Source organism: Tiliqua scincoides, chromosome 1 (genome assembly GCF_035046505.1).
Source record: "Tiliqua scincoides isolate rTilSci1 chromosome 1, rTilSci1.hap2, whole genome shotgun sequence".
In the NCBI taxonomy this organism is placed as follows: Eukaryota; Metazoa; Chordata; class Lepidosauria; order Squamata; family Scincidae; genus Tiliqua; species Tiliqua scincoides.
Genome location: NC_089821.1, coordinates 234,554,545 through 234,571,795, shown reverse-complemented (window position 1 = coordinate 234,571,795; position 17,251 = coordinate 234,554,545). Strand labels below are relative to the sequence as shown.

The following is a 17,251-nucleotide window of genomic DNA, read 5'->3' as shown; positions in this document are numbered from 1 at the left end:
GCAGGTTCGAAACCTGCAAATCTGCCCTACCTGTTGTCTTCTGATCATGACCGGAGCTGTGCACCAACTGGGAGGCTGTGTGCGGAGGCCAGGGAGACCTTTGGAGGTCTCCAGAAAGCCGAAAACTGGCACTTCAGAAGGGCATTTGAACACAGTTGGAGCACATCTGCGGTGGCAATCAGAGGACAGGTGCCACAATCCACATATTTGATTATGTGAAGATTTCGGTATCCGGAAACAGATATCCCCCCCCCCATGGATATCGAGGAACCACCTGTGGTTGAAACATCCTTAAACATGTATTGCCTCTTTAAGCACTAAAATTAAAGTACAAGAGACATGTAGCAACGGAAGGAACAGCAGCTTCTTTGTTTTACCTCAGGCTCACACCAGGGCTTAGTGTAAGTTGAATCACCTGCCTTATTTAAACTTTAGGATTTTTCCTGTCTCTTTTGGGGTGGTAAAGTGGGTAGATTTGAAATTGTGCAAGCCAATCACACATAAGATGTGAACTGACTGTACAAAGAAAGTGCAACATTCTGTCTTCACGATATTGAAATAATACCATTTAAACACAATGTGGCTGAAACAGATCAGCATATAATCTTAAGTGTGAGATTTTAATTCTCAAATTTAAAATTTCCTAAACATGTGGCTTTTTGAATGTACTCTGCATTTGTCCAATAGAAATACTGCTCAGTTTTAAAGAGCCATATTTAATACAGGTGAGTGTTCTTTAGCAATACTCCAGCCAGCGACGGCCTGCATATGTGGCGGCTACTGCTGGTCCCTGTTCACTCCCCCCCCCAGCCTCTGAAGCTGAGGAGAGCCAAGCTACCCTTGCCTCTGAAGGCTTTCCTGAGTCTCTGAGAGGCAGTGCGCATCCGAGGCTCAGACTGGCTGTTTGGGCCAAAAAACACATGACTTCTGGTTTCCTGTTGAAAAGCTTTTTTGTTGAAAAACATTCTTTAATAACAAGAAGACAATTTCCATCTTTTTCATCCGAAATGGACATTCTGAGTCTTGTAGAGGCAGCATGCAGATGCACGCTGCCTCTGCAAGGCTCAGAAAAGCCTCCAGGACTTCCTTTCAGAGGCTTCCTATAGCATCAGGGTGCTGGTCCACATCCCTGTCGCTAAGCGACACATGACTGTACTTAAATGTACATAATTAATTTTGATCTACCCACAACAGTTTAATTAAAAGGCTGTATTTTAACCTTCAGATGTATGCTAAAAAGGTTCTGTGGCTTGTATTTGGGGTTCACGCTTTAAGTCAAGCAGTTTCAGTTTAATTTAAGCAGCTTACTGAACAGTCTTGGGGAACCTGCCACTTTTCAGCCTAATCTACTTCAAAGGATTGTTTTGAAGTTGAAGACAAAATACGTCACATACTGAAAGGTGTCATAAAGCAATCAGGTACATTTTACAGAAGAAAATATTCAGCAATTATTACTCAGCTAGAAAAAATTCAGGGTATGAGGTGAGAAACCTTGTAAGTTAGGGTAGGTCAGGGCCAAACTATATGTGTAGCTGGGTCATTGTGTCACATGTGTGTCCTGTTCATATATAAAATGGGTATTGGTTCCATACTTTACATAAAAAAGAGCATGTGGGAGGCAGAACTAAAATTTACTTTCCCTTTCTTTGATCTGTTGCTTTAAGAAGTTCCGCCCTTAACCAATTTCACTTCTAATATGACAGCTGCACTGAGAGGAAAACTTAAAACAGTGGAATGCAGCAAGGTAAGGCAGAGGAGAAAGGCAGGTTTTACTCCTTTCCCTCATATTTCATGTAGACTCTGCCCCATCACGTATAGTCTTACTCTCAAGATGTGCAGAAAACCTCACTCGGTAGGGTCACAAAAGGACATAGCCATTAAGATAACAATAATTATGTTCTTGTTAGCTGGGTACAAAAAGATCTTTTGATGTTTCCAAGTAGGAAAAGAAAAATGCCCTTTTCTAGCTGAAAGGTACATCATGGAAACCTGAAACTCCACTTGTGAGTATTCGGCACCATGCATCAATACTGCAGGAAGGATCAAGCAATCTTTAAGCTTCCATTTACCAAAGATAACTGCCACTGTTTGGTCCTCTCAGCTCTGTTCCCAACACAGCACAGAGAATGTGAAAATCTGGGGGCAGCACAGGAGAACACATGCAGGAAGGCAAACACCTGTGTAGCTAATTGGAGTCCACTTCATTTTTTTTTCCAGCTTCCAAGCCATTTTACCAATAGTGGTGCAAATGCAGACAACCCTTAACATTGGTGAAGTTCAGGGCATCACTGAAAGCCACTGTCCACAAAAGAACCACAATCCAAATGTTCTGCCTAGTTTTCCAAGAACCATCAAGGCCTCAAAATATAATTTCTTTCTTATTTACTCCTCTAGGAAAATGTCCTGAAATGTATTTTAAAATAAATTCACATAAGTTATAAAAGAAATACCTGAATCAGATGCAACTGCGCCTCTTTCCTTTAAATCACCAGACACCATTAAATCTGTGAAAGTCTCATGGCACAAGTATTTTTTTTCACATATTAACTGCAAAAAAGAATAGCATTCCTGTCACTTAATACTGCTTTTTCATTTCAGGAAACACATGCTGGGGAAGTGAGATTTGTTCACTGCATTTAGCATACTGGAAAACACCTAAATATTTAATTGCAAAACTCCACGAAGAAAAACTTCACAGCTTACCTTATTTCTGGAGACAAGTGGCCTGCAACCAAAAAAGAAAATAAAAAATAAACAGTTGCTTTCACCAAAATATTCCTCACAATAAACGTCATCAAAACTAGACAACAAATCAGATTAGTTCTTTCCATGCTCTAATATTAGCACAGAAGTTTCCAACACTGAAATACTATCTGTGCCAGCATAGTTTCAAAGCACAGAGCCAGACCATATGCTAACATCATTACGAACGCCAATTATCACTAATGGCACAGAAGGCAATAAAAGTGGTGAAATCAATACAAGACGTCAAAAGTGTTCTTATAGTATGTGCTTATACAAAGGTAAGAGGCAGTATCAACTTTCCAAAAATTGTTCCAAGTTGAAATAAAGTATTCAGAGGAATTAACAGCAGCCTTCAGATCACTTACAGGGTTTGGAGAAAATATTACTGCAGTACTTCCTGTTTGAACTTTCTTTGCAAGAGAGGGCACTTGCAAAGTGGTTGAGAACCTATGAAAAAGGGGCTCTTTTCACATTTTGCAGCCCTTTGTATAGCATGCTACTAAACCAAATGGACGAAGAGTAAGCTGTCTTCCCTTCTGAAGAGAGAAACTTGTCTCAAAATGGGAAAAAAATAAAATCACAACAGGCAGTAAGGTGCAGATTTTTAAAGGTTATATTTTATACCACACAAGTCTCTGTCATCTGTGTTTACTTAGTTGTAATCCCCAAAATGCTTAAAAATGCTTAGCAATATTTACAATTATTATAACATTTGTGTCACACACTCTTGATGCCAATTGGGGAGAGTGGAGGAGAAAAAAGTAACAAACATGGCTGCAAGAATGCTGAATGTTGACCTCAGCAGGAGCAACAGGTGTTTGAAAACTGTATTATTTATCTTGCTCAGCCCACTGTGTTCAGTAAACTTGACTGTAATTCTATCTTACTTACCAGAAACAAACACATCTAGCAATATGGCTCCCGCCTGCCACAAATGTATTATTACTTAATGTTTTTCTCTCCTTCAAAAGAGCCCACAGTGGCATGACAATCATCTGTCCTATTTTATCGTCAGAAGCACTTCTGTGAGATAGGATGTAGGCTGAGGGCCAAATGACACATTAACTTAGCCATGGTTCAAAGGGCTTGCTTAGACCTAAAAGCACCTCTTCTTTGACAAAGAACAGCTGTAGTGTGTGCGCGCACACAAATAGCTGCACTGGGAGTAAGCAGCAGATTCATATGATGATGATATTCAGCAGGAAATGGCACAAAGAGTAAACTTCCTTTGAAACCTCAGTCTTCCCTGTCTATGTCCCCCATTCCATCCACTAAATCACACTGGCTCTCTACAATACACAAAGATTGTGATTTGGCACACACCATTAGAAAAGTCTCAAAACCGGATACATTTTTTTAAAACTAGCATTCATAATAGCTCATTCAGTAATCGTTACAACCACCCTGTAAGGTAGGTCACAACTATCATCACACTACAAATTGAGGATTGAGGCTCAGAAAATGTGACTGGTGAGTTTTGTGGCTGCTGTGGGATCTGAGCTGGAGCCTTTCTAGGTCAGACTCTGAGCCACTAATGCTACACTATTGCGATGTGCAGGAAGTGCACTGGAAAATATGCCTCTTAAAACATATCAACACAGCAGCACAAAAGCCAAGTCACACCACACATGTAACAGCATATTGGACTATACTAGTTCCAAAGCAGCCATGAATGGGGAGAGAATATACAGTGGCCATCAGGAAGAGTAGAAGGGGTTGAGTGGTGATTTTCCCCTTCACTCATTTTAACAATCTTCACGCTGGGGAAGAAGGAGGTTCACTGCTGGGGCTGGAAGGAAATATATCTAATTTTTAAACTTTATAGATGGGAAAAGCCACCTAAGGACAAGTATGAGAAGTAGGGGACATAATAGGTGGCTTGTAGAACCACAAAGAGGACTTTGTATCCATGTAGAACTAAAATTCCCATACCTTACCTCTTCACAGTTATTGAGTGTGGTTCACACACTCCTCTCTTCATTCACTCCCTTATTCTATGGTGTGGTTTGACCTTGTGCACTATCCACAGCAAGGTAGTCAGTGTCAGCACAGTTTCGGCTGAATATGTGACGCTGACTCATGTTAAGTTAGACCACTGAGCATCAAGCCTACAGTGTTTACACTCTTCCAGTCCTGCAACCTGAGGCCTTTTAGGTAGGGAAAACAAGGATCAACCCTAGAATTGTCCTCATGCAAGGCATGTGCTTCACCACTAAATTATGGACCATCACCTGTTGGAAAGTCACTAGTACCCGTGACTTCCTCAGTACCAGCAAACATAAAGCTTAGCATAAAAATAATTGCTGTTGGCATCCTTCAGTCTCGGAAGACTATGGTATCGCGCTCTGAATAGTGGTTCTGGAACAGTGTCCTCTCCAGTGCGCGAAGCCTGGGTAAAGTAGATATGGAGGATAGACTGTTACCCATGCAGCAAATCCCTCCCTCTCAACATCGCTGAAATGGTCAAATGGAAAGGCAGAGGCCAATACGGTTGGTTCCAGCAGAATCGCAGAAGTTGCCAGAACATGACTGTGTTCAGCCATGAACTGCCTCAGGGACTCCGGCTCCGGATTTTGCCTCGAGGTTGACTCCTGAAGCCTTTTCCACAACTGGATGTAGCCACAAGGCAGTGGAGGTTTAGGATCAGAGTTTTCCTTCTCTCATGAGCTGCCTTCCCAGGCCAACGAGTCCCATCTACCCGGTGCCTGTTTAGTACAGACAAACTGAGAGCCTATTCTTATCCCCCAGCCCCCAGGGGTAACATAAAAAATAAACCAAACTAATATACAACTGAAACCCCCAGATAATAGAAAAGGCATCTGCTGCACAACAGTAAAATTTCATTTCAAAATTCCACATGCTCTGTACCCTTGAATAATAAATTTGACACCTTGTAATGAGAAAACAATTTACAGCAAAAAGCCCACAATCTACAAAAAAGGACACTCTCACAGCAAAATGCCTGATAATACAAATTGAAACCTACCCAAAGTTAGAACAGCTTCCAACAGTCATAAAGAACAAGAATAAAGTACATAAACAAAGATTACTTAACTTCCATTTGAAATCACATATAACCCTCCTCTCTCCATTTATAGTGCATTAGTGGTTGCAACAATATTCAGATACTGGTGTGCCTAAAGGATATCTTTATTTAACTTTTTGCATCGCGGGTGTGCCCAAAAAATGTTCAAACAGAGACCTAAATTCCTTGCTATGGTCTATTGAAAATTGCATATTTGCCAAATTGTGCATAGTTAGTTACATTTATAATTGCTCTATCTTGTATCTAATGGAGAAGGCTTTCATGAAGACTTTACTATTAGATACAAGAAAGAGGGGCTACAAATGCAACCACAAGATTCAAGTTTCTGCTATGATGCTGCTGGGTGATGATGTTCAATCTCTCCATACAAGGAGTTCTAGTAGTTATGTGCTTGGTAGAGTATCAGGTTGTGGAATGAGGAGATAGCAGTGACACCTCAAATTGCCCTATAAGGAGGAGGGGGAGATATGCAGGGGAACAGGTTGGAGCATGAAAGGAGAAAAGAGCTCTGACAACTCTTGCCTGTGCCCACTCCTGGTTCTTCAGCCACCTCACTGGATCCAAGGTATTGCATCTGTCACACACCAATCCTACAGCTATTATTAGATACTGTAATTCCACATCAGTCTCTAATAAAAAGCTATAATTTGTGTGTTGCTCTTGGTTGAGGACACAAGCTGGGAGGTATCAACCACCACCCTCTGAAGTAGAGGCAGCCAGAACCGCCACTGGTGTTGGCGTGGAAAGCAGCAGTTCCATCAAGCACCCTCCTATAAAGATTCAAAGTGCCCTCAAGTCAGTTATGCGTGGGCATAATTATGTTGTAGTGGAGGGAATAACCCTGACTCGCCCCCAATCTAAACACAGTTATCTGTTCTGCTCTTGAATTAGTTCAAGGGTGATGATGGCAGCCACGTTCCAAGATGACTTGCTTTTTGCCCTGCTAAAGCAGTGCCTAGAGCAGGAGGAAAACTTACAATGAATCCAACAGAACACAGATTATATCCCATTTGAAAGCATATGCAGCAGTGGTTACTTTGCACCACCAGAGTGCTGTGTAATTAGAAGGGACATACACCTAGTCTCCAAGGTGAGGTGAGAAATCATCTACGGCTCCATGTGACTTATTTGTGGTTCAGTTTGCTCATTAAAAATAAATAACCACATTTGTTGATTGATTGATTGATTAGGCCTGTATCCTGCTTTTCCACCATAAAGTTCTCAAAGAAGCTACCAAAAGTTAAAATATTTTTATCAGGAGTCAAAGCACAGAGAGCGAGCTGGTGACCTTCTGTTTGAGGTAGAAGCATTTCACTGGCAGGTTTCAAATGTGCAAAGTTTCCCCATATTTGTTTGTGTGGATTTCAATTAGTGCTACCTGACAAAGCATTTGGAGAACTGCAACCCTATGTCTTGCAAGTTCAACCCCTGCCCTTCACGGCATATTTACAGCCCAATCCTATGTGCTCTTTGCTCTGGCTGCATGCATGTTCTACCAGCTCTGGCTGCTGAAAAGCACTGGTGACCCCTCAAAGCAGTAAGCTTGTGCAGGGGGCTGGAGGAAGGCTTGGAGGAGATTGAATGGGGTGGGGGTGAGGGTGAAACAGGGCAGTGACAGGGGTGGAGAGGAGGGTGGATCTGCCCAGGAAGCGGGTGGGTTTGGCAGCGGTGCATATCAAATCCTGACCCCCTTCCTGGGTGTGATCTGCCTGCATGGATCATCCTGGACTTCCCCCAATGATTGAGGTCTGCGTCGTCTCATGGTGGTGCTGGAGCTTACTCCAGAGAACTAATGTCCCCTTCCCCAACCTCCAGGGTCCAAAAACCCCCTGCATCACTGTGCATAGAGTTAGGTAGGATTGGGCTGTAAGGTTAGCTTTGTGTTAAATCAAAAGTTGCTTTTTAAACTTTGGGTCGTTTCAAACCCATTCTGTCTAGTGGCATGGAAAGGTTGCTATTTAAAAAAAACCAAAAAATCGGGTCAAGCATGTCACTGGCAAGTTGCTCAACCCTTGAGTGCAACAACACGTACACCAGATTGTGGCTAAGAAGAATAATTTCCATTACTTACTCTTGATGTGATGTGCAAAGTTCAGCAAGTTTATTTAACTCTTCATTATTCAGATCTTTAACAGAATTCTTTGAAGCTAGAACACTACTGGATGCGGTTGCTTTCCATTTTTTTTCTACATCAATATACAAAAACATCTCAGTCAATATAATGTATTAATATTTTCAAAAGGAACCAAAATATTTATGAATATATTCTAGACTCATAAACCAGATTATGGTTGGTAACCTTCAGTCTCGAAAGACTATGGTATAAGCCTACAACACCAGGCGGTCAGCACAAGGTATTCCCAGGCGGTCTCCCATCCAAGTACTAACCAGGCCTGACCCTGCTTAGCTTCCGAGATCAGACGAGATCGGGCATGTGCAGGGTAACAATTAAAAAGGAAATATAAACAATTACAGCACTAGAATAACTAGACCATTAAAAGCTTGAAATCTAATTGAAACTAAGGATGGACATAGTGGAAATGGAAAAGGTGCAACAGAGAGCGACTAAGATGATCACTGGGCTGGGGCACCTTCCTTATGAGGAAAGGCTACGGCGTTTGGGCCTCTTCAGCCTAGAAAAGAGACGCCTGAGGGGGGACATGATTGACACATACAAAATTATGCAGGGGAAGGATAGAGTGGATAGAGAGATGCTCTTTACACTCTCACATAACACCAGAACCAGGGGACATCCACTAAAATTGAGTGTTGGGAGGGTTAGGACAGACAAAAGAAAATATTTCTTTACTCAGCGTGTGGTTGGTCTGTTGAACTCCTTGCCACAGGATGTGGTGATGGCATCTGGCCTAGATGCCTTTAAAAGGGGATTGGACAAGTTTCTGGAGGAAAAATCCATTATGGGTTACAAGCCATGATGTGTATGTGCAACCTCCTGATTATAGAAATGGGCTATGTCAGAATGCCAGTGCAAGGGAGGGCACCAGGATGCAGGTCTCTTGTTATCTGGTGTGCTCCCTGGGGCATTTGGTGGGCTGCTGTGAGATACAGGAAGCTGGACTAGATGGGACTATGGCCTGATCCAGTGGGGCTGTTCCTATGTTCTTATGATGCTTCTCATAAAATTAGATGAGGAGAATATATAATAACAAGCTGTATATCTCACAACGGTCAGAGTTAAAAAAAATGCAGCTATTTCTTGTTTTTCAGCAAAGAATATACTCTGGCCTAATAAAAAACAAAAAGATTTCTGAAGCCTTCTTGAACTGATAATTATTCACTATGGGACACACTCACCCCACTGCTGCTGAACAGAAGAAAGATTTGCAAGTAGCTGCTCATGATATAATCGTTCAAGCTGAATGAACTTCATGGCCTTCTCATCTAATTGGAAAACTAAAGGAAAATACAGAGACTAACAGTGGAGCATAGTTGCAATACAGAACTGTTTTCAAAAGTAGCAGCTTGCCCTTGAATCAAATTATCCATTCAGTCAAGTCTGACCCTTGGCAATTCCGTGAGCCAGCTCTCTCCAGGATGATGAAATTTTAACATGTTGGTGCTACAGGAATGTTTACCTGGGTGCAAGAATCAACTCTTATTTCCCTCTACATCTATTTCTCTTGCAGTCAATATTCCTAATTCACCATGCATATTAATAAGTAGTATTTCTTTTGAAAGCAATGCACTCTCTGAAACAGGCCTGTCATCATGAGCAATTTGAATTTCACATTGAATGATGCTAGATTTGACATGAACAATACAACCCAGTATGACCTGGTCCCACTTATTTCTGCATGCTAGCAAATACATGCACACCCCTTAAACAACCTTTAAAGGTACAGGCTTCCAAAATTTTGCTTGCACAGTTAGAACACAGAAGAGAAAACCAGCCCCCAAGAAGTTGATTATAGTGCTGAACATTACAGAGGAATATCAAAGGACCTATATTCTTTTTACACACTTCATAACCCATCAAGTGGTTTTTAAGCAACCTAAAAACAGGCATATCTTGTGACCACATATTAAATCCAGAAGCATTTTGTTCATAGTATGATGAGTTGATTTATGGAGCTAGCCCACATTTGCAAATGGCACTCTACTCTGCAGACATTACAGTGGTCATGTATCACAAGGAGAAACCAGTTCATACAGATGGTACTTTCACATGAATGGTTCCATGGACACTTGGGGTATTTCTGAGGAGGGGTTATCAGGAAGGGTAAACTAGTCCTATCTGAGTCACCCATGGAAGAAGTGCTCAAAATCAAACTATTACCACTACAGGAATTCTGCTGTAAACTATTTTTCCCAAGGAGTTTAAATGTTCACCAACTTTGTTTATAGTCCAACTCACCAGAGACATGAAAAGTGAGTGATTATAAAGGCCTTGTGCAACTTTAAACTTTAATACAGGGGTTCTCAAACTGGTGGGTTGTAACCTACTGGCCTGGGAAGCCCTATTTTTGCTCCCTTAAGGGGTAGGGCAGGGGGATGGCGGCAATGCGATAGCCGGGATCACGCTGCTGCCAGACAGCCAGCAGCCCGTGACTTGCTTGTTGCTGCCCGCTCTCTTGCTGGTATTACGTATGATAGATTTTGCACTAGTATCTCAGAGATGTTGTTTCGGCAGTCAAATAGGGTTGCACCCAAAACAAATTACTATATGTTTTGCTGAGGCAAGATTGAATCTATTATTATGCAAGTTGCAATTAAGAACACACTCACGTATAAGCCCCTGAACAAGATATCTGCAGTTCAACATGCGGACCTTCACAATTCTTGCAGCCAGTAGATGTACATATTTGAGAAAAGGATTTAATACTTCAACTCCCCACTGGAATGAAACATCTTAATAATCATGCTTATGGATACTCATAACCTGTTCAATTTGGCTTTACCCCAACCTACAGTTGAAAACATTCAGTCATATTTTTTCATTACGATTTTGATGACAAACACACACTAAAAAAATTTAAAACCCCAGTCTTGCTTTTAAAAAGGATACATTCTCCATCTTGAAAATAGGTTTCAGCAATCTGTAATGATAAAAGAAAAAAATTCATATTTATTATGCTATCATTATATTTCAAACCAGCCTTCAAAAGCAGGCATCTGCTCCGCAGCAGGGGACATACTCAAATATATTAGAAGCAAGAACAAAATTAATTTGAATACTGTTTACAAACCTCAGATCACTCCATATTCTACATCTTGCATAAAATGTATATGAAATGTGTTTTACTCTAAATTACAGCTACATGTATTTGCACAATCTGGTATTTGAGATCAGAGACATTCACTGAACAGTAGAACAATATTTATATCACAGAGCAATCAAGGCAAATATTCTCAATACCTGATGGAGACACAGGGGCAGTACTCTAGAATCCATTGGCTCACATTCTTCTCGAAGAAGAGAGAAGAGGGCCTGCAAAGTCTCTGTTGGTTCTTTTTGGGGACAATTTGCATTTGTCTTGTTTCCATCCTTATTTTGTGCAGGATCAGCTGCTGTAATGTCAGTCTTCCCTTGTTTGGCTGCTAAGTCTGCAGTGTAACAGTTAAAGATAAAGCAAATATATATATGTCAACTACGCTCCAATGCCCATACATGGGCTGTCTGTGCAGCACCAGTGTACAAGTACCCAAGGGAGGTGTAGTTTTTATAGGTTCATTCTTCCCTTTCCTCATGGGATTGGAGGAAAAGGGATGGATTGTGTGAGAGATTATAGAAGGTGAAGTGATGGAGCTTTTGTATACCTTTGTTTTGTAAAGTTTCAGTATGCAGTTGTGTTACACCATGGTTAATTTGGGTAGGGTTTTAGACCTTGAAACACGCTCACTTTGAATTTTGTTAGTCACAGGGATGCAAACACCAGCATCCCTACCTGCTATCATTTGTTCAGTTGAATCAAACCTTAAGCACTAAATTTTATTGGAACAATAAACAACAGAGCCTATAGGTAAACCAAATTGGTATAGTTTAGCAGCAGTTCTTGATTAGTGCTACTCTGAGGTCAAAACCAACAAGAGCCATAGTTCAATAAGGTATGAAGAGTTATATTTAGAAATGGAATAAAAAGATTACCATCAAAAGAATAGTCTTCTATTTGTGGAAGTGTGACCTTTACTATGTTTCTACCATTCCCAAACACTATTCTAGTCTTTAGAAAGCCTTTGTTTCAAAAAGCTATGATGCCTCAGAACATCTGTATGTGTTGAACATCTATAACATGTTATGTAACATCATGTTATAACATCATCTATAACATGTTATATAACATATATAAAGATATTATATAACATCTATAACATATATAACATCTATATAACTGCACATCTATAACATCTAACATTCACTATAAAGTGAATGGCACAGTACTATGCCAAATTAATCACCAAGTGTCATTTACACTGATAAAACACTTAGAACTGAAAAATTGTCAAGAAAGATAATCAGGCTCATGTTTACAACAGTTATTGATTCAGTGTGGATCAAATTCTGCAGCTACCTCCAGAATCCTTCAATAGGCCTGTTCAGTGGAAATTATTTGTAGAAATTATCAGTGGAAATTATTTGCTTATCAATCTCTAATTATGTAACGAGGGCTGCAATCCTAACCAACTTTCCAGAACTAACATAAGGGCAACGCAACTCCAAAGTAAGGAAACAAACATTGCATTACCTTGAGGAGACCTCTGTGACTATCCCCCCAAGTGCAGGTTGCAGCACATGCTCCACTGACACCGCTATGCCAGTGCTGGAAAGTTGGTTAGGATTACACCCTAGAAGCCACTACAACATGGATAAACATATTAAAAAGAGAACCTATAAAATAGAATATAGGAAGCCCCCATATTCGTGATTTCACTTATCTGCATCACTTGCCTGTGCCTGTCTGGCACGCGCTCCATCTGGAGGCAGGGGGAGCTCCTCTTCCCTCGCCTCCAGAGGGTTCTTTGAGCCCAGCAGAGACTGTGCACGTCTGCCCACGGCCTCTGTCAGGTTCAGACTGAGACTTACAACAACAAAAAAGGTGTGACTTGTTTTTTCGTTAAACTGTTTTTAATGTCCATTTTTAATGCCTTATAAGGGCTTCCCTGAGCCTCCTAATGCCTTGTAAGGCATTAGAAACATCACTTCCAGTTTTATGAAAAAAATGGAAGTCTTTTTTTTCATTGTAAGGTTCAGCCTGACCCCTACAGAGGCCATGGATGAACGTGCGTAGCCTCTGCTGGGCTCAGAGGACCCTCTGGAGGGCGAGGGAGGGCACTCCCTGGTATACATGGTTTTAGTTAACCGTGGGGTGTTCCAGAATGAATCCCCTGCAGATATCGAGACACTTGTCATTCACTCTTTTTAGTCGCTTAGTGTGATATTTATCAGATGGACAGTTTCTAGGTTTGAAAACAAATCGCTCATGTATTTTTAATTCGTGGGCCTATAACCCCAGAACTATTTAATGGTCAAAGATATCCTGTGGATTCTGTTACGTTATCTAATGATCACAACAATAAGACAGAAATCATTTATTTCAGACTAAGTACAGAAGCCTAATAATTTATTTTCATTTAAATCCTGCTTTCCCTTCAAGATGGAATTCAAACACAGGTCCCAAGAGATTTCCATTCCAGATATTGACCATCATGTGCCTGTAAACCACACCATGGGTCTTGCATGCAGTTCATAATCTAGTCACATTAGCAAATCTCTCTGTAACACCAATCCCCAGCATTGGCATTTGTTGGAAAACAGTATTACCACTGAGTAGAGCGAAGTACATCTCCACAATGACAGTGCCTTATGAGAACTGTTAATTGTAACATTAACGAAAGACCCAGAAGTTATCCTGTTGGTTATAGACACTATTGTTTAAGACATTTCATTACTTGCAGATGTGCTCATGTTTCAGGTACCCATGTAGCCCATTATATGTAGCCAAAACTACCAGAAATGTGAAAGTAATACACTGGAGAACACAAGTGTATTATACAGAAGTGTTTACTGCCCTCCTTGTTGGACTTTTTACAGTACAAAGCACTAAAGTATTTTAACATAAACTTTCCTAGCACCTGTTGGTGTTCTTTCCTCTCTTGTTTCCCAGATACACCACAGATAACTGGTTTTGAATCTAATCCCTCTGAAATCACCAGTATAATCTTCAACTTTATGGTTCCCACCTGTTGCAGATTCAGAGTAGCTTAAAACAATTGATAGAGGTGTTTGTTCCATTAATGCCAATAAAGGTTCCATACAATATAAAAAAGTGCTTGTTTCCAGTGAGTAAAATAGGATTATAGCCTAAATCTAACTGAACATAATGAGCTTACTTTTGAATAAAATAAGTAACAGTTTTCAAACACTTCTACCTATTGATATAAATACACAAAAGTACACAATGTAAAAAGAACATGCCTGGGACATCACTGCATGTGGCTGAGCTTTATTTAGTAATTTAGTAATAAAACAGGCTCTTAGACCCCTTAATCTTTCCCTTGTTTCTTCTGTAATCTTAAGTTTATCTCTGCAAGACAACACTGCATTATTCTACCATTAGCAAAAGAGCAGGACACTATGGATAACTGCTGCTAATTCAACTTCTGACTTATTTATTGAAGCTGTGCAAACACTGCTCTCCTTTACTGTGTCTATATATCTAAAAAACAAACCTCTCCCACTTTTACCTGTATATTGTGACATCTTTTTTTAGTATTTTATTGGAGCAACTGCGCAAAGGTTTTCAATATGTGAAAACCAAACCAAAACAAGATATATGAAAAGTAAAATGGAAAAGAATGAGGAAAGATAAGATCCACTTCAAACCACTGTGGCTATACTTAAATTATCTATTGCAAGGTATATGCACATGAGTACATGGTGCTGGGTGCATGCCAGATGAGCATGATCCAGCCCAGTCTCATGGGCCCACAGAACTTTGGGTAAAAAGGCTAGCTTTTGCTTACTGGAGTGAAGATGAAACAGGAGGAAAAGAGGCCTCAGGCTTAGAGAGGAATCTTTTTGGAAGAGCTGAGAGCCAGAACCCTTACTCTCTGGTTATGGTTGGTCAGGAGTCTGAGGCTATGTGGGAGACCCTTTACTGGGTCGTGGGACTGCATGGGAGAGAGATAGTGGAGCAACCACAGCCTCACCCTTGCAACTGGCCTTCAGACCAAGCAGTTTCTAGCGATTGGGTGTTGAGCAGTGATTTTCAACCTTTTTCATCTTACGGCATGCTTACAAGACACTTAAATTGTCAAGGCACACCACTGGGTTTTTGACAAAGGCCAAGGCACACCATGCTGCCAGTGGAGGGCTCAAATCCCCATTGGCCCTACTAATAAATGACCTTCCCCAAATTCATGTGGCACACCCGTGGACCACTCATGGCACACCAGTGTGCCATGGCACAGTGGTTGAAAATGGCTGGTGCAGAGGAACAAAGAGCTACAGAAACAGCATAGATGACAGATATGATAAAATTAAAAATGGCCATCTCTACTGGGGATGGGTTATAGCTGTGGTTTTCAAACTCTCTGGGAGTTTGAAACCTGCAGTTAAGTTGTTGCGGGGGTAGGGGGAGGCAGCGGGGGTGGGAGGGAGGCAGCGACGCGATCCCCAGGATCGCGTCACTCAGGGGGCTGCAGGGACAGAGATGCACTCACTAGTTCCTGCAGCAGCTGTTCTGAGGTGCAGGGAACCCTGCGCAAGCCTCTGCAGGGCTCCCCAGGTCAGCAAAAGTGAAAGTGGAGGTTGGCGTCCGACTGCAAAATCGGAAGTGGAGCGCAATTTCTCCACTTTCACTTCTAAAGCTTTGGGGAGCCCTGCAAACAGTAGCACAGGGCTCCCCGCACCTCCGGGAGGCTGCAAGAGGCTCTGGTAAGTACAGACAAGCCCCTGCAGCTTCCTGAGCAGTGCGATCCTGGGGGTTGCCTGCCCCCTCCCTGCCTCCTTGCTGCCCTCACCCCTTAAGGGGAAAGAGGCCAGGGCCCACAGGCTGGGGTGTCCCAATGCCCCATTCTGAAAACCTCTGGGTTATAGGATCACTACCGAACAGAAGTATGGTGTGGAATGGGCTCACCCCACAACAGATTCTATGTTGATCTTTGGCAAAATTCCCCACAGACCCCCTGTGTGCACAGTCTCCATCCTCCTGAGCGTTACCGGTCAGTGCTACACTGAGCACTATCACTCCCGTCAATAAACCAAGGACCACAGTGCCATAGGGGACGTAGGACAGAGCCTCTTGTTCTTCTTTTCAGCTTCCTTTCTGCCTCCCCTTCTCCATGCCTACTTCCCTCTAAGAGAAACAAACTGTAACTCAACCCCTGCTGAAAAACCTGCCCCTGGAAAGCACTGTCCTTGTCTTGCTTTCTTTCCTGAAACCAGCTGTTGCTTAGTCCTAATGAGTTCACTATGAACTTTCTATTGCCTCTGCATTTTTGAAACTGCTTTTCTAAACCAAGCAATCACTACATCTTAGTTAACTAGCCCCATGACTCCTATATCAACTTAAGTGTCACCAAAACCATCCTAGCAGAAACAGATACAACATGTAACCTTGGTTACTGGCTCCTGGACCTACTCTTCTATGTATTGCATGTCTTGCAACACACTTACTGCTTCTATCTCTCATACCTTCTCCTCTGCTGGACAATTTCTTCCCATGGAGGCAACTAGATCACAATTTTCTTTCTCACCCCTGCCACTACCTGTGTAGTGTAGGCATAGTGTAGGCAGATTGCTCTTCTCTCTCATCATTTTATAGTACTTTCCAGAAAAAATGGGAAGACTCAGATAGGAAAAAATCATGAATCATTCCATTCTTTCCATTTCCATTCTTCCCATCTGTACCCATTAGTGGTTTCTGACTATGAAAACCTTACTATGAAGACTAGCTAAACACATAATCACCAACTGCTAAATTCTGAAACCCTCTCCTCTCAATATTTGCACTTATTTCCTTGCTTGAAATGGTCCCCGCTAGCTGCAATATTGCTTAAATTCCACTATGGCATCCCAGCACAGCTGGAAGCAACTACGTAATATAGCAACGCATCTTGTAAATTCAAAGAATGAGAAGAGGTGTGCTTTTTCAGTTTTATTTTTTTGCAGATTTTGTTTTTTCACAAAAAATAGGAAATGTAGAAAGCGGTGTTATATGTTTTTATTCCAAGGGCTCATTTTTATGAGTTATACTTATAATCACTTTAAAAGTGTATTAGGTAGATGATATAGGTGGTATGCTTTCAGTGGATGTGGCCACATACGTGTAGAGATATTAGAGAATGGTTTGTTTTTTTTGTTTTTGTTTTATGAAAAGTGCAGAAAACAGTGTTATGTGTTTTTATTTCATTATTACCAGAAAAACCCATCTGGGAATGGGTTAAAACTGTATCCTAGGCATTTGGAATGGAAAGATAAGAATAACCTTTTGTTACTTC

The 17,251-nt window shown here is 41.3% G+C and overlaps 1 protein-coding gene across 2 annotated transcripts in view; it reads right to left on the bottom strand.

Annotated features, from left to right (window-relative positions):
- Positions 1 to 17,251, bottom strand: part of CNST (consortin, connexin sorting protein) — a 55,137-nt gene that overhangs the window by 14,846 nt on the left and 23,040 nt on the right. For both annotated transcript variants that reach the window (XM_066617691.1, XM_066617699.1), the window contains 6 exons: positions 11,169 to 11,356; positions 10,818 to 10,848; positions 9,107 to 9,193; positions 7,863 to 7,977; positions 2,704 to 2,725; positions 2,451 to 2,547 (listed from right to left, as the gene is read on the bottom strand). In XM_066617691.1, coding sequence (XP_066473788.1) covers positions 2,451 to 2,547; positions 2,704 to 2,725; positions 7,863 to 7,977; positions 9,107 to 9,193; positions 10,818 to 10,848; positions 11,169 to 11,356 — 540 coding nt within the window. The remainder of the gene's footprint in view (positions 1 to 2,450; positions 2,548 to 2,703; positions 2,726 to 7,862; positions 7,978 to 9,106; positions 9,194 to 10,817; positions 10,849 to 11,168; positions 11,357 to 17,251) is intronic.